The sequence below is a fragment of the Barbus barbus genome, assembly GCF_936440315.1.
Source record: "Barbus barbus genome assembly, chromosome: 28".
In the NCBI taxonomy this organism is placed as follows: domain Eukaryota; kingdom Metazoa; phylum Chordata; class Actinopteri; order Cypriniformes; family Cyprinidae; genus Barbus; species Barbus barbus.
Genome location: NC_136756.1, coordinates 30,296,811 through 30,314,701, shown reverse-complemented (window position 1 = coordinate 30,314,701; position 17,891 = coordinate 30,296,811). Strand labels below are relative to the sequence as shown.

Genomic DNA, 17,891 nt, shown 5'->3' with positions numbered 1-17,891 from the left:
TCATCTAAAAGAGTCATTTCCAGAATAAAACAGAGCTGCTGATGCTTCAGTGACTGAGCGTTTGTCTTGTGTTTGACTCCACACTGCAGAACATGATTCTCTTACTTCGTATTTCTGCTTGTTTTCTAGAATAAATATCTAAACATTCTTGAATCAAGATGCATTTACTGTACTAAGTAAAAAAAGTCAAAGTCGTGACGTATTGTCAAGTATGGTGACCCATACTCGAAATTGGTGCTCTGCGTTTAACCCATCCAAGTGCACACACACAGCAGTGAGTAGTGAACAAATGCACACACACACACACACACACCGTGAACACACACCCGGAGCAGTGGGCATTTATGCTGCGGCGCCCGGGGAGCAGTTGTGGGTTCGGTGTCTTGCTCAAGGGCACCTCAGTCGTGGTATTGAGGGTGGAGAGAGCGCTGGACATTCACTCCCCCCACCTACAATCCCTGCCGGCCGGCCGGGGTACAAGTAAAATTACTTAAGATATTATGTCTTGTTTTCTGAAACGGGGGGGGGGGGGGGGGGGGGGGGGGGCAAAATCATACCTACACCCTAGTTTGTGAAAGTGTGTGTATGTTAGTGAGGGAGTGTCTGTGTGTGTGTGTGTGTGTGTGTGTGTGAGTGAGTGAGTGAGTGAGTGAGTGAGTGTGTGTGTGTGTGTGTGTGAGTGAGTGAGTGAGTGTGTGTGTGTGTGTGTGAGTGAGTGAGTGAGTGAGTGAGTGAGTGTGTGTGTGTGTGTGTGTGTGAGTGAGTGAGTGAGTGAGTGAGTGTGTGTGTGAGTGAGTGAGTGAGTGAGTGTGTGTGTGTGTGTGTGTGTGTGTGAGTGTGTGTGTGAGTGAGTGAGTGTGTGTGTGTGTGAGTGAGTGTGAGTGAGTGAGTGTGTGTGTGTGTGTGTGTGTGTGTGTGAGTGAGTGAGTGAGTGAGTGTGTGTGTGTGTGTGTGTGTGTGTGTGTGAGTGAGTGTGTGTGTGTGTGTGTGTGAGTGAGTGAGTGAGTGAGTGAGTGTGTGTGTGTGTGTGTGTGAGTGAGTGTGTGAGTGAGTGAGTGTGTGTGTGTGTGTGAGTGTGTGTGTGTGTGTGTGTGTGAGTGAGTGTGTGTGTGTGTGTGTGTGAGTGAGTGAGTGAGTGTGTGTGTGTGTGTGTGTGTGTGTGTGTGTGTGTGGGGGGGGGGGGGGGGTTGTGGGCGTTCTGCGCTGTGAGGGCGGAGCATGAGCTGCATGAAGCGCTTCTGTCATGAGACTGAGACTGGGTCACATGACAGGCTCATCGCACTCTCGCTCAGTTTCTCCGGCTGTTATTGTGGAAGATGGCGGAGGAGAGGGATCCTCCAGCGCTGTCGGGTTCTGCTCAGACGGAGGGCGACGAGGATCTGTTCGTCAGCGCGATGGAGGTGAGATGAAGCTGCTGTCGCGTTCACCGACCCCCCGCGGCCGATCGACACGCCCTTCTGCTCACACACTCTAATCACAAATCAATATTCGTAATCAGCCAAACATCAGCGGCGTATTTCCATCTGATTCTGACAGATTTCATTGAATTTCATGAGAGTAGAGATGCGAGTGCGCATGCGCAGCAGGGTTCTCTCCGCACATCAACACTGCGTCGCGTCAGCGCAGACTCGCGATATTACCGTCGACAGATCGAATCATCGTCATCAGTTCACATTAGAAGCGTGTTCCGTTCACATTAGATTCATTTCCAGCAGTTGCAAACTAAACTGACAATGTGAGGAAGCCAAAGTAAGAGTAAAACTCACGTGAATGGCTATACACCTAATATAGTTACTCACTAACAAACGAAGAGTTAATTTGCAGAAACAGACAACTCTGGGTTTTATTTTATTTTCAAAAGTAATGATTTTCATGTGCATTCCAATTAATCTTCATTAAACTGCAGTTGGGTTAAAAAAAAACAGCTAACACAAAAACATGATAACACAATAAAAAAACATGATTTTTGTATTATTTTTTTAATCTGTTTTTGCAAATAAACTCTTAAAATAATATTAGTGTTACTTTGACATTTGCCCAAGTATGCCATATTTTTTTATTATATATATATATATATATATATATATATATATATATATATATATATATATATATATATATATATATATAAATTCTCATTAAATATGCATGAATTTGAATGCATTTCCAGCACATACATCAGATCGGATGAATCCAGGGTCATAATTCTCGTCATATTAGAGTTAAAGGTTTTTCTAGAAGGGATTCTGGATTTCTCTTATTATCACTGAAAATACTGTCAACACACAGAAATCAAACACATTTTACCATGTTTTTAGGAGTAATATGTATAAACCAGTGTGAATGAAATATGAACAAACCTTCAGAATATAGAGAGGAATAAAACTATAAAGTTTGCTGTTTGTAAGAGAAAACACTCTTATGGATTGTGATTGAAATCTACAGACGCAAATATACAAATGCAATAAAATAAACACTTCAGTGTGTGTTTTGCATGTTTTCCTCTAGACTGAAAGAAGACATGACATGGAAGCAAAAGCTCAGAAAACTATAAGTGCATGAAACATCAGTTTTGCTTATGCTTCTGTGAAATGAATGTAAGAATATCTCCGTCATAAGCGCCAGATGAGATCTGCTCATGTGATGTTTACACCCCGTCAGCAGATTCTGAGACCCTTCACTCTTCCTGTGCTTCTGGTCACGGGTTTGTCCTGAGAGAGGAACACGTTTATGACAGGAGTGAGTGAACATTAACTTTAATGAGCTGAGGAGAAGAGGCGAGAGTCACAGTAACTGATGGAACTGAGCTTCATTTGTGACTCTATTAGTTCCTGCAGATCTACTGAACAAACTCGGATCTAAAGGAAAAAAGAAAACATTTAGTTACAAAGCTTATAATAACTAAATTGTAATTATTTTAATAATATTTATAATAATATTATTTTATAATATACTGTATGATTGTATAATATGATATTATTAAAAATATTACTGTAGAATATATAATAATATAATATATTTTTAAATTATAATATTATTTTAGAATATATTATTATATAATAAAATAATATTATATATTATTAAAGATTTAATATTATTGTTTCAGCTGAGCTGAAGTGTGAGGCGTGTCACTTCCTGCTTTTTTTAGTGGGAAATAAGCTGAATTATTTCAGGGTGAAACTCACAGTATTATTAGGCAAGGCAAGTTTATTTCATACACAGTGGTAATTCAAAGTGCTTTACATAAATAGTCATTAAAAAAATAATCATCACAGCAATAAAAACAAGGAATTAAAAATAATAATAAAAACAAGGAATTTTAAAATGATATAGAAATTGATTTAAAATGAATTAAAACAGTTAAGAATAGAGAATGATTCTACATAAAATACAGTGCAATTAGTTGGGACATAGCACAGCGCTCATTCAACAAATGCACAGCTAAACAGATGAGTTATTAGAGTATTATTGGATGATTTACAGTTTTCCAGATTGATGATTATTTTTGTGATCTCCTGACTTAGGTTTGAATGTTTGTCCTGTAAAGTGTTGGTTGGTTGATTCATCTCTGGCCGGTTGTTGTATTGTCTCTGATGCGGCTGACAGAACACTGTGTTTTCTCTCTCAGTCTCCAGAAGCGGCTCATCTGCCTGCAGAAGACATCAGCCCCAGCTCTAATGGACCCAAAGCAGAGCCCATGCTGCTGGACGACGACCCCGATGACCTCTTCGCTGGTCTGTGACTCTATAATCAGAGTTTGATTATAACGCAGTCCCACTCTCTCTAGATGTTCAAATCAGTCTCCAATCCATGAGTTATTAATGAGCCGTTTACATATTCAGAATCTGGAGCTTCAGGATTGGATAGTTTTGAGAATGTGTGACAGTAGGCATTTATAAAGTTACAAAAATTGTATCTTTAAAATAAATACTGTTCTTTTTTCTATTCATCTGTGAATCCTGAAAAAAAAAGAATCACAAAAATGAATTCCACAAAAATATGAAACAGCACAACTGTTTTCAACATTGATAAGTGTGTGTGTATATTATTTATATATATATATACTGTATATATATATTTGTGTCCCTGCAGCACAAAATTATACATTTCTCTTTTATGACAAAAATCATTAGGATATTAAGATCATGTTCCATGAAGATATTTAGTAAATTTCCTACCGTAAATATATCAAAACTTCATTTTTGATTAGTAATATGCATTGCTAAGAACTTCATTTGAACAACTTTAAAGGAGATTTTCTCAATATTTCGATTTTTTTGCTCCCTCAGATTCCAGATTTTCTAATAGTTGTATCTCAGACAAATATTGTCCTATCATAACAAACCATACATCAATGGAGAGATTATTTATTCAGCTTCAGATGATGTATATATCTCAATTTAAAAAAATTGACCCTTATGACTGATTTTATGCTCCATGGTCACACACGTGTGTGTGTGTGTGTGTGTGTGTGAAGTGACATTCAGCCTTGTATGGTGAAGTATGGTGTGTATGGTGTATGGTGTGTGTGTGTGTGTGTGTGTGTGTATACAGTCACTGGTCACTCTATTAGGTACATCGGTTCAATTGCTTGGTAACACAAATTGCTAATCAGCCAATCACATGGCAGCAACTCAATGCATTTAGGCATCTAGATGTGGTGAAGACGACTTGCTGAAGTTCAAACCGAGCATCAGAACGGGGAAGAAAGGGGATTTAAGTGACTTTGATCGTGGAATGGTTGTTGGTGCCAGACGGGCTGGTCTGAATATTTCAAAAACTGCTGATCTACTGGGATTTTCACGCACAAAGAATTAAGGCAGTTCTGAAGGCAAAAGCGGGTCCAACCCAGTACTAGCAAGGTATCCCTAATAAAGTGGCCAGTGAGTGTATATTTATATAGTCATTTTTATTCTTATGTCTACTTTTTTCTTTCTATTCTCTTGTTTATGTATTATTTTGTATTATTATAGCCATCTATCCATCATTGTTAATAACAATCATGTTTAATGAGCAGTAAATCAGTATATTATTATGATTTCTGAAGATCATGTGACACTGAAGACTGGAGTAATGATGCTGGAAATACAGCTGCAGATCATAGAAATAAATTAAATTTTAACACATATTCACATAGAAAACAGCTGTTTGAAATTCTAATAATATTTCACATTTTTTACTGTATTTTTGATCAAATAAATGCAGCCTGGGTGAGCAGAAGAGACTTCTTTCAGAAACATAATAAATTGCATTACAGCCCATGTTTTGTTAATAATGAGCTGAAGTATATAAGCCTGTTTTCTCAGCAGCGTTTCTTTAACTCAGATTATTTCTGTCTGTCAGAAGCGACGGAGGAGGTGTCTCTGGACAGTCCAGAGCGGCAGCCGATCCTCTCGGATGGACCATCGCCCGCCATCACGCCCGTGACGCCCGTCATGATCAGCCCCAGAGTGGACATGTTTGACCGCTCGCCGGACCAGGTGAAGCATGCTTTACTGTCATCTCATCTCTCATTCTCCTCATATCTGACAGAAGATGCGGTTTAACTCACAGAATCACATCCAGTTGGACTATATTTCACTGTTTCTAATATCACAGATTGCTATTATTATGAATTTGATCTAATAGTATGTTATTTCTGAGTCATTGGAGTGTTTTTGAGAGATTGATTAGAAGGAATCAGTTCAAGAGTCATCTGTGAATGATTCAGACTCCACTGTTTTCAGACAGGTTTCCTAAACACTTCAAACCTCTCACTCTGTGTTCAGCTCAGATTAGAAGATGCCACATCAACAAATACTATAGTCATTTACAGTAAATACTGTAGTGTAGTAAAGTGTATTATACTGTATATTTGATAGTATTTCCAACACTTTGAGCATACTGTAGTATTAACTATAGTGACCTGATCAACTCTAATAAATCCTGTAGTTATCTGTAGTTTTTACTGCAGTAAACTGTAGTGTATTGTAGTATAATATACCCTATAGTTGTAGAAAACTTGAGTAATGTGTTTATATTACTATAGTTGTTCTATTACCACAGCAACTATAGAATTACCACAACACATTCATTCAAGGACTTTACTATAGTATGGTTCAGAAACACTATAGTATTTACTATAAATTACTATAGTATTTTTTTCATGTGACCTGTTCTGGCAAAATGAGTCACAATGAGCACATTTTCAAAAATGAGTTATTTTTCTCATTCTCTATTGAAAGCCCTTCAGAATGATGCATGATTTGTTGGAATCAGACGAAACATAACTGAGCTCCAGCTGTACATTTAGACAAAAACTGATTTAAAGTTTCCTGAAGGTTCCAAAGCAAAATCACCAGCAACATTACATCTTTCCCCACTTCCTTTCTTAATAATCATCATTCAGAATCACAATATAGCTATTTTTTATTGTATCTTTGTTGTTATAAATAAGAACCGATGCAAAAAATAAACAAATATAAGAAACGACCTACTTTTTTCATTTTACATCAAACATAAGCATTCAAGAAAAACAAATAGTAAAATATAAAAATCACTTAAGTGTGTTCGTTAAAAATGAATAGATTATTAAAACTACAAAAGCAGTTCAATCGAGCAGCGAGTGATTCCTTCTTTTCTTTTATTGTTATATTAACATTAATGTGACAGACGGCCTGTATATGAAGACACAGTTTACTGCACGGATCTAATATAACGTCACACATCCGATGTTTTTCCCCAAGCGTTCACTTAAGACATGACAGATTATGTTTGCGTGAACACTTAATATATTTAGCCTGCTGTAAATCTGTGTATGAGAATCAGAAAACATACAAATAAAGATTTTTTTATTTTTTTTGCCTGTAGCTCAAAACTGACCCGTTTCTCATATTCACTGGGTTTTTCCTCTCTAGGATGAAGATGAAGAGGAAAACAGGGACACGTTTGACATCCAGATCTCCGTATCTGACCCTGAGAAAGTTGGTAAGGTGGACGCGGTCAATCGATAGACCTTTTCAAATGTTATCAGGAGCAGGATTCGCTCTGAGCTGCGTTTAGCGACTACAACACCGGAAACTAAACTAAACCGAGAGTGTACTTTTACATTTATGATGCCTACATACTCCCTGCTAGAAAAACTCAAGCGTTAAACCTGTTTACAGTCGCTCATTTAGAGAGCATTCATCCGTTTTCTAAAAACAAACCAGTGTTTTTGGTCAGAAATCTATTTCTGTGACGTTTTGCCCCAAAATATCAGTCAGAGTGAATGTTGATGATGAACACACTCGTGTCCGTCTCGTATAACCTTGCAGTTTCCTTCAGTTTATATACACACACACAGTTTTATTTTTACCCGGAGCTCCTGGAAACCACATTTTCTTGTGTATTTGTGCACACATGGCGATTGTGATGAATTTCTTTGTTCTTCTAGGTGACGGCATGAATGCATACATGGTCTATAAAGTGTCGACCAAAGTAAGAAAGGCTTCAGATTCTGGTCTGAGATGCTGTGGATCTTCTGGAAGAATTGTGTAACTCTCATTCTCTGTGTTTGCAGACCAGTCTGTCCATATTCAGCAGAGACGAGGTCTCCGTCAAGAGGCGCTTCAGTGATTTTCTGGGTTTGCACAGTAAATTAGCCTCCAAGTACATGCACATCGGCTACATCGTTCCTCCTGCGCCTGAGAAGAGCATTGTGGGTAAGTCCATGCAGGAATCATCAGAGACGTGTTCTGCTGGCGTCAGATTCATGATGAATCGTGTGTTTTTCAGGAATGACGAAGGTCAAAGTGGGGAAAGAGGATCTGTCATCAGTGGAGTTTGTAGAGAAGAGAAGATCTGCTTTGGAAAGGTATTCAAACTAATTATTTTAATGAGATGTGCATTCATTTAGTCACTGATTTTAGTTTCGTTCAGCGCCAGCACAAGGGCTGGGTTGATTTCTTGATTTTAATCGATTCTCATTTTGATGAACCGATATCGAAATGATCTGCGCTGTTTTATAAAAGTTAATGTTCGAATAAAATATTATTTGTAGCTCCACCCATCCAATAATCCTAATAATCCTAGTGCTTCGTTACTTTAAGTCTCAGCTTTCAAATTCTGTCAGTTTTATCACTAAATTCAAGCGATAAATGTGTTTTTGTGGCTCTTCGGTGTTGGGTTAACACATTACACTGAAAAAAATGATTCTCTTACTCAGTGTTTCTGTCTTGTTTTCTAGAATAAATATCTAAACATTCTTGAATCAAGATGCATTTACTGGACAAGTAAAATTATTTAAGATATTAAGTGTTTTCTGTAAAAAAACAAAAACAAATTGTTAGTTTTTCCTTAAAACAAGCAGAAATATCTGCCAATGGAGCAAGAAAAATAATCATGTTTAGCTTTTGAATTAAGATGATTTTTCTCACCCCGTTGGCAGATATTTCTGCTTGTTTTAAGGAACAACTAACAATGTTTTTTTAACAATGTTAGTCTCTGCAGTCTGGTGTTTTCTGTTCGGCTGATGCGCTGGAAAGATCACTCGTGTTCTGCTCTTTTGTGGCTAAAAGGTTAAGCAAGAAATATTAGATAAATAATTATGGAGGTTTGCTGCTGTCCTGCTGTTCTCGCTGCTGCAATCCTGGTTTTGCACAAACTGATGAATCGAATAAAAATTACAGTTAAGTGAGGCGCTGACATTTCTCTGGCCTTTTTATCGGGCTGCTGACTGACGTGAAGGTCAGCGGCTCGGCCGGCGCTCCTCGGCTCTGCTGTAGACTTCATCTGCTACAGAACTGGATCCTGATGGGAGATGTGTTTGTGTTGCAGGTATCTGCTGAGGACCGCCAAACACCCGGCGCTGCTCAAAGACCCCGATGTCCTGCAGTTTCTGGAGAGTTCAGAGGTACCTTTGCCGTTTCTGCAGACGATAGAGATGTTTTATATGGGGTCGTCATAATATCAGACCGTTACTGAGCTGCTCCTGGATTTTATTCCCATATGAATCCGCTACATAAGACGTTTTTCTCATTGCATGTGCAGTTTACAGCATTTTGTAGCTTTAATAAATTGGCATTAACAATAACTAGAGGTAAAAGCTACTATTGACAAATTGCTAAAAAGTTGACTTAAACTCTGAATTGCAAGAATTAATCTGAATTGACAGATATAAATTCAGAATTGCACGAAGCTCAAAACTGCAAGATATAAATGTGCAATTCTGAGAAAAATGTTTAAAAATGAAAAACCCCTTTTTTTTATATTTTATTTTTCTGCTGCAGAAACAAATTCAGAATTAAGAGAGATTCACTCAAAATTGTTTCGCAGTTGCCTTGTTTTAACCGGTTTTATTCCTCGGCGGAAACCAGCTTCAGTATGAATGTGAATGTCTTGACTGTTTAAAGCACTTCAAATGATTGTAAAACATGCATGCAGATGTTTCAAAATGAATCCTCCTGACATCAGATTACACCTGGAAAGGAACAATTGTGTTTTCTCCATTAAATTCAAGTGAGAAGTACACTATATTATGTACAGTGCTCATAAAGTCACCCGTTAATAACATCACACTTTTGCACTGCAAAAAATTCTCTTAGTGTTTCTGCTTGTTTTCTAGTATAAATACCTAAACTTTCTTGCATCAAGATGCATTTACTGTACAAGTAAAATGACTTAAGATATTATGTCTTGTTTTCTGTAAAAAAAAAAATATACAAATTTAGAGTTTTTCCTTAAAACAAGCAGAAATATCTGCCGACGGGGCAGGACAAACAATCTTGTTTAGCCTTTGAATTAAGATGATTTTTCAGATATTTCTGCTTGTATTAAGCAAAAACTAACAAAATTGATAATTTTTTAGAAAAGACTTAATATGTAAGTAAATGCATCTTGATTCAATAATGCTTAGATATTTATACTAGAAAACAAGACAAACACTGAGTAAGAGGATCATTTTTTTCCGTGTGATCACCTCCTGAATAACACACCGAACAGATCCAATGCATTTCTGCTTCTCCGGTCCTGATTTTCTCTTTATAGGCCCAAAAGCGGCTCTGGCGTGAGCGCCGAGAATGTCTGTATTAAGTATGTATAATGGAAGACTGCAGCAATTGTAAAGGGCTAAACGCTCGGGCCGATTGAAAGCTATTTTTGCCCGCGGGCCCTCTGAGAGTTTTCCAGGGTGAAGCGTATTAAATTGGACCGCATTGAAATGTACGGGACTGGAGAAAATCCCGGTGCGTGGCGGGAGGAGAAACGCTCCCCACGGGACGAGGTCTGAGCCGCGGCCTGTTAACCGGTTTGTTTGCCCTTATTTGTCATTTTATCCCAGCTGCCGCGAGCGGTTAGCACACAGGCGCTGAGTGGGGCCGGAATATTGAGGATGGTAAACAAAGCGGCCGACGCTGTCAACAAAATGACAATCAAGATGAATGAATCGGATGCGGTAAGGCTCTGATTTTTGGACTTGAATAATGAGATGAATTAATGAGCTGCTCTCTGGCTGCAATCCTAAGTGTGTGTGTGTGTGTGTGTGTGTGTGTGAGAGAGAGAGCGGGGGTCAGGACATGTGACACGATTGTGCTCTTTATACACTGAACACAGCTTACAGTCAGTACAGTGTCTCACATCCAGCACACTTACATGGAAACATGGATAAAACACAGCTTATAACAGCATATATAGGTTCGTAACTGGCTTCCATGAAGAACCTTTGACAGCCTTTCAAATGCTCAAAAGATTCTTTAGATTACACTGCAAAATATTATTCTCTTAGTGTTTCTGTCTTGTTTTCTAGAATAAATATCTAAACATTCTTGAATCAAGATGAATTTACTGTACGAGTGAAATGATTTAAGATATTATGTCCTGTTTTCTAATGAAAATGTTTTCTAATGTTTTGTTTAAAACAAGCAGAAATATCTGCCAATGGGGTCAGAAAAAAATTCTTAATTCAAAGACTAAACAATTGGCAGATATTTTTGCTTGTTTTAAGGAAAAACTAATTTATATATATATATATATATATATATATATTTGTTTTACAGAAAACAAGACATTATATCTTGAGTCATTTACTTGTCCAGTAAATGCATCTTGATTCAAGAATTTTAGATATTATTTTTTAGATATTTATACTAGAAAACAAGACAAAAATACTAAATTGTTTGCAGTGTGGAAATGTTATTCACACTAAACTTTGTTTTTTTTTATTATTATTAAAGAACTGAACACTGAGCTTTATTTTCAAGCATGCGTAGCGTTATATTGATGGTATCTTCTTGTGTTTGTGTATAAAGTGGTTTGAGGAGAAACAGCAGCAGTTTGAGAATCTGGACGTTCAGCTCAGAAAGCTTCACGCTAGTGTGGAATCACTGGTGTTTCACAGGAAGGGTAATACAAATAACATCATAAAAATATTAAGAACGCATGTTTTATGAGCTATCTTTATGATCTGATACACTAATAGTCAAAAGTTTGGGGTCAGTGTTTTTAGAGTCTCTTCTGTTCACCAAGGCTGCATTTATTTGATCAAAAATACAGTAAAAATGTGAAATATTATAATTTAAAACGGCTGTTTTCTATATGAATATCAGCTGTTTTAAATTCTAATAATATTTAACAATTTTTACTGTATTATTGATTAAATAAATGCAACTATTGATGCACAGAGACTTTGTAATTATTCCAAACTTTTGACTGGATCATACAGCGGGTAAAGTAAGTATTGAACACGTCACCATTTTTCTCAGTAAATATATTTCTAAAGATGCTGTTGACATGAAATTTTCATCAGATATCGGTAACAACCCAAGTAATCCATACATGCAAAGACAACAAAGCAAATAGAAATGAAGTTATGTGTAATAAAATTAAATGACAGAGAAAAACGTATTGAACGCCTAAAGGAAGGAGCAAAAAGGTATGGAAAGCCAAGACTCCAGCAGAAATCTATCAGTAATTATTATTTTATTATTTAGTCGACGCTTTTATCCAAAGCGATTTACAAATGAGGACAACAGAAGCAATTGTAGTATTAAAACCACTAAAAACAGATCCAAAGCTAAATCTTTATAAATACTACCTATACAGGTCCTTCTCAAAAAATTAGCATATTGTGATAAAGTTCATTATTTTCTGTAATGTACTGATAAACATTAGACTTTCATATATTTTAGATTCATTACAACACAACTGAAGTAGTTCAAGCCTTTTATTGTTTTAATATTGATGATTTTGGCATACAGCTCATGAAAACCCAAAATTCCTATCTCAAAAGATTAGCATATCATGAAAAGGTTCTCTAAACGAGCTATTAACCTAATCATCTGAATCAACTAATTAACTCTAAACACCTGCAAAAGATTCCTGAGGCTTTTAAAAACTCCCAGCCTGGTTCATTACTCAAAACCGCAATCATGGGTAAGACTGCCGACCTGACTGCTGTCCAGAAGGCCATCATTGACACCCTCAAGCAATTATATATATATAATTTATAAATGTGCATGTGTATATGTATTTGTGTAAATACTTCATTTCCATTTAGTTTGTTGGAGTATTAAAATAACTCAAATTAAATAAAACTAAAACTTAATAAAAGACCTATACAGACATAATAAATTCAGACATTATTTAACTAAAATTAAAATAGATAAATACAAATCACGACAGTATAGTTTATCAGTAATCCTAAGAAATAACACTGAGCCAGACACACATGCTGCAAACAGCAACTTACTAACACACAGTAACTGGTTATAAAAACTGAAACGGAAGGGAAACGAGCAGAAAAGAGGAGAAATCAAAAGTGATCCCAGCCCGGTGGAGTCGATGGTCTTTACACTCTTTGGTCTTCACACGACGGCTGCCGCTGTAAACTACGCTTCTTCTTTTTTTATACCCATCTAACAAAATACTAATTGAATTTAGCTGAACACACTTTCCTTATTATTCCACAACAAATAGCCAAGCAAGCGCCGACACTGACAAGATACACGAGACCAAACGCCATACCAGCACGTCTCCATACAGATTAATTAGAAAGCAATCCTGCCCCTCGTCAGTGGAAATGAATATTAGCTGCTTCAGTCCAACACCTACAGTACCAGGATGATGAAGATGATGATCCCAAACACAGCCAAGCAAACTCTCGATGGGTTTCAGAGAAAGAGAATAAAGCTGCTAGAACGGCCAGACAATCACCAGACTTGAATCCAATAGAAAATAAGAATAAAGATCAGAGTTCATAGAAGAGATCCACAGATCCTTCAAGATTCGAAGACTAAATCACAGCTGAGCAACGCATGCCACTAGTTTCTCCTGCAGGAGGCGTCTTGAAGCTCTCATCACCAACAAACGCTTTTGTACAAAGTATTAAATACATTTCAGTAGTTTTTCTCTCTGTCATTCCATTTTATTACACAGAACTTCATTTCTATTTGCTTTGTTTTCTTTGCATGTATGGATTACTTGGGTTGTTACCGATATCTGATGAAAATTTCATCAACAGCATCTTTAGAAATATATTTACTGAGAAAAATGGTGATGTGTTCAATACTTACTTTACCCGCTGTAAATGCTGCAGACTCCTCACTGTTGAGCATCATGTTGCTGTTCTCTCTCTGACTCTCAGAGCTGTCTGTGAACACGGCGTCGTTCGCTAAAAGCGCGGCGATGCTGGGGAACTCGGAGGATCACACGGCGCTGTCGCGAGCTCTGTCACAGCTGGCCGAGGTGGAGGAGAAGATCGACCAGCTGCATCAGGACCAGGCCTTCGCTGACTTCTACCTGTTCTCAGAGCTGCTGGGAGACTATGTGCGGCTCATCACCGCCGTTAAAGTGAGCAGAAGACATCAGGAACGTTTCATACAGCTGTTTTTCCAATTAACTTCATTTACTGTCGTTTTCTGACAAGTATCTGCTAATGGGGTAATAAAAATAATCATAATTCAAAGACTAAACAAGATAATGTCTTGCCTCATTGGCAGATACTTTTGCTTTTTTTAAGGAAAAACTAACAAACTTTTTTTTTTTTTTTTTAGAAAACAAGACAATATTAAGTTATTTTACTTTACAGTAAATGCATCTTGATTCAAGAATGTTTAGATATTTATTCTAGAAAACAAGACAGAAACACTGAGTAAGAGAATCGTTTTTTGCAGTGTGTTTCCAAAAGAGAAAATCGAATCGGATGAAGCCGCTCTCGTTTGTTTCATTCACAGGATCATGCAAACAGAATCATTTGCTTGTTATTTAATGTTTGCATCCTAACTATAATGACAAACAGTATGTTACTGTGATGTAAAATCACTCCTGGTGTGATATGAGGTTTGCTCATGACATTTTGGCTGTGAAAGTACTAAAGCAGAACTCATTAATACATACAAGGCTATTTTTGGTTTCCTAAAACCCCATTCATGAGTGGAGGGCTTCATGATTTGAGTAGTTTAGTCATGTGTCTGTGCTTCAGGGTGTGTTTGACCAGCGGATGAAAACATGGGCCAAATGGCAAGATGCTCAGGTGATGCTGCAGCGCAAGAGAGAAGCCGAAGCCAAACTACAGTATGCCAACAAACCTGACAAACTGCAGCAGGCCAAAGACGAGATCAAGGAGGTACAGAACACCACAAACTCATAATGAGAGCGCATGAGTTCATGTGAGCCGCGCTGGGGCTGATGGGAGTTATCCAGCACGTTTCTTTCCCTTCCCTTCGGTTCATTCATATCTCTACTGTTTTTACCTCGAGTCACCTGACAGCTGCAGGAATTCATGACAGTTATTGATTCTTTTAAGCACGAAACCTTTTCAGCCTTTTTAATTTCTGCATTTTCCCCATCACGCCCCACGAAGGAGATCGAGGAGGTAGGACCTTCGCTTTGATTTGATTTGCTGTCTCCATCCGTCTCTTACACTCCTCACACATACTTATATTTGCATTATGTAGATCAGAGCCTAATTATGGATTCATCAGACGCACGTGACATGCTTACAAACACTACAGCGTCTTTTCCACTCTTTAACCTCACTTTAAAGGAATAGTTCAGCCGAAATGAAAATGTGCTCAAGATCAGGGCGAGTTTGTTTCTTCATCAGGTTTGTAGAAATGTGTCTCTGCATCAGTGTCTCAGCAATGGATGCTCTGCAGTGAATGGGTGCCGTCAGAATGAGAGTCCAAACAGCTGATAAAAACATCACAATAATCCACACCACTCCAGTCCATCAGTTAACATCTGGAGAAGACAAAAGTGCATTTCCTGTTGTCTCTCACATTAAAATCCAGCCACATATTTGTTTAGAGCTGCTTTGATCTGTGCAGATTTCTCTCCTGATTCAGACCAGAACACTTTTTCACTGGAGGAAGAGTTATTATGGACTCTATGGTATTTTAGTTAAAAACGTCTTAATGCTGGATATGTTTCAGCTTTTGTCTTCTCCAGATGTTAACTGATGGACTGGAGTGGTGTGGATTATTGTGATGTTTTTATCAGCTGTTTGGACTCTCATTCTGACGGCACCCATTCACTGCAGAGCATCCATTGCTGAGACACTGATGCAGAGACACATTTATACAAACCTGAAGAAGTTCAGCACATTTCATCTTTAGGGGAACTCTTCCTTCACCAGCTGCTGGTTCATTTGTAGTATTTAATAAAAGCTGATATCCTGTGTTTAGTTGTAGTTTTTAATGCAGGATTCATTGTAGTTCACGCCCTTACTCCATAAATCATCATCATACGCTCACTAGACCTTCTGACCTGATGTGACTCTGTTTGTTCTGCTGATGACAGCCAGTTTTTCAGCTCTTTGTGTTTGTCACACACACACACACACACACACTGAAGTCATAAAGCCTCTTGTGTTTCTGTGTGTGTGTTTAGTGGGAAGGTAAAGTGCAGCAGGGTGAAAGAGATTTTGAGCAGATATCAAAAAACATCCGGCGAGAGGTTGGGCGATTCGAGGTGAGTTCAGCTGTCAGCGTGTCTTTGCTCTCGCTGTTAAACCCAACGCTGGTTTCTCTGACTTCAGTGTCTCTTTCTCTTCACAGAAAGACAGAGTGAAGGATTTCAAAGTCGTCATCATTAAATATCTGGAGTCACTAGTTCACACACAGCAGCAGGTACATGATCGGAGGAAAGAAGCATGTTCTCCAGATCAGAAGCACTGCAAATCATTCTCTTACTCAGTGTTTCTGTCTGGTTTTCTAGAATAAATATCTAAACATTCTCGAATCAAGATGCATTTACTGGACAAGTGAAATGATTTAAGATATTAAGTCTTGTTTTTAGTACACTGAAAAAATTGATGCAAAATTTAAGGTAAATTTTATTTTAGCTACATTTAAATTAAAATGTTGAAAGTTGGTCAACTAAATTAGTTTATTTAAATGTAGCTAAAATGAATTGATTGCAACCACTTTTAAAAATTTGAGTAAATTCAATGAATTTTTTTTTTTTTTTTTTTCAGTTTTAAAAAATATAATTTTAGTTTTTCCTTAAAACAAGCAAAAATATCTACCACTGGAGTAAGAAAAATGTTCTTATTTAGCCTTTGACTTAAGATTATTTTTTTGTACCCCATTGGCAGATATTTCTGCTTGTTTTAAGGAAAACATTTTTTTTTTTTTTAGAAAACAAGACTTAATCTCACATCAGTTTGCTTGAAAAAGTAAATGCATCTTGAATGTTTAGATATTTATACTAGAAAACAAGACAGAAACACTAAGTAAGAGAATAATTTGTAGTGAGCTCTAAAAGTTAATTTCATGTTTGTTTTGTCTGTTTTTCAGCAAATAAAATATTGGGAGGCGTTCTTACCCGAAGCCAAAGCGATCGCATAATTCATCAAACCACCGTCTCTTTATTCCACAGTATGATCATGCAAGAAACATCTGCACAGACTTAATGAAACCTAATGATAACACTACATTAATAAAAGCAGAATCTGAATCTCTATGTACCTGTTTGGTGTCTGAAGATCAGCGTGGTCTCTTCACTCCGATGAAGATGCAGCGATCGGCTCATTCAGCTCAGATTGTGCGTTGCATTAGGCAATGATCCGGCAGGGGAAGGCCTTCTGAAGCTATTTCTGTTCTGCTTTGTCTCGTATGTACAGAATGAAGCATTATTCTCTCATAATCAGTATTTAAGAGCATCAATAATTGACGAGGCTTCTGGTAGCTCGTGCACGATGGACGGATATACATATGTATATTTTTTTTATTTTGCTTTGTAGCCTGAAATTGAGACGTTTCAGTTGATTCATTGTTCTAACAGATTTTTAATCAAGTATTTTTTACTCTACATTCCTGTGCAACAATATCTGAATCTTAATAAAGGAATGGATCGGTATCAGAACTCGACTTCATGTTTTGGCTTGTAGTTTCTGCACGCTAGAAACAAAAGGTGTTGCTCAAAAAATAAATAAACACATAATAATGTAACAGTTTGCATTAATCTTTTATGATGTTATGATGATTTATGATGATTTCTAATAAAATTGTTTAACCAGCAAACTACACTTAGTTAGAAGAACTTAATATTTTGTTATAGAAACAGAAATTTTAAATTGATGACTCAAAAAATATTAATATAACTAATTTTTCAACAATTGAATGGTGGCCCTGGAATTAAAATTGCTATAATTTATTAATTATTTTGCATAAATTTGAGCTTATATGGTTAATGCAGATTGCAGTTTCGCCAGCAGTGGTTGGTAGTAATGCATTACCAATTAATCAAGTTTCTGTCAAAGTAAATGATTACTCTTAATTATTCTGTAATTTATTTAGTTATTTCTGATGTAATTGCATTAAATAACACATAAGCTAAAAATTCTATATAAAACCATAGTGGATTTAACATCATGATCAATTTATTCAAAATTAAAATGCAACCTTGTCCATTTAAATACTTCAAGAACAGCTTGT

At 37.0% G+C, this 17,891-nt stretch overlaps 1 protein-coding gene across 1 annotated transcript; it reads left to right on the top strand.

The window, feature by feature from the left end:
* The first annotated feature begins 1,237 nt into the window (after window positions 1-1,237).
* LOC306848415 (sorting nexin-2-like) lies at window positions 1,238-17,484 on the top strand. Its single transcript, XM_079382952.1, has 15 exons — window positions 1,238-1,400; window positions 3,629-3,734; window positions 5,344-5,480; window positions 6,897-6,966; window positions 7,415-7,458; window positions 7,541-7,682; window positions 7,756-7,834; window positions 8,797-8,872; window positions 10,298-10,411; window positions 11,265-11,358; window positions 13,598-13,803; window positions 14,435-14,578; window positions 15,844-15,924; window positions 16,011-16,082; window positions 16,752-17,484. The coding sequence occupies exons 1-15, from the start codon at window positions 1,317-1,319 to the stop codon at window positions 16,800-16,802; spliced, it is 1,500 nt and encodes a 499-aa protein (XP_079239078.1). The 5' UTR covers window positions 1,238-1,316; the 3' UTR covers window positions 16,803-17,484.
* The last annotated feature ends 407 nt before the right edge of the window (window positions 17,485-17,891 follow it).

Coding starts and splice junctions, on each gene's coding strand:
- LOC306848415 (XM_079382952.1), top strand. CDS start 1,317: ATGGCGGAGGAGAGGGATCCTCCAGCGCTGTCGGGTTCTGCTCAGACG. Junction 13,804..14,434: donor GGCTCATCACCGCCGTTAAA/GTGAGCAGAAGA, acceptor TCTGTGCTTCAG/GGTGTGTTTGACCAGCGGAT. Junction 14,579..15,843: donor CCAAAGACGAGATCAAGGAG/GTACAGAACACC, acceptor GTGTGTGTTTAG/TGGGAAGGTAAAGTGCAGCA.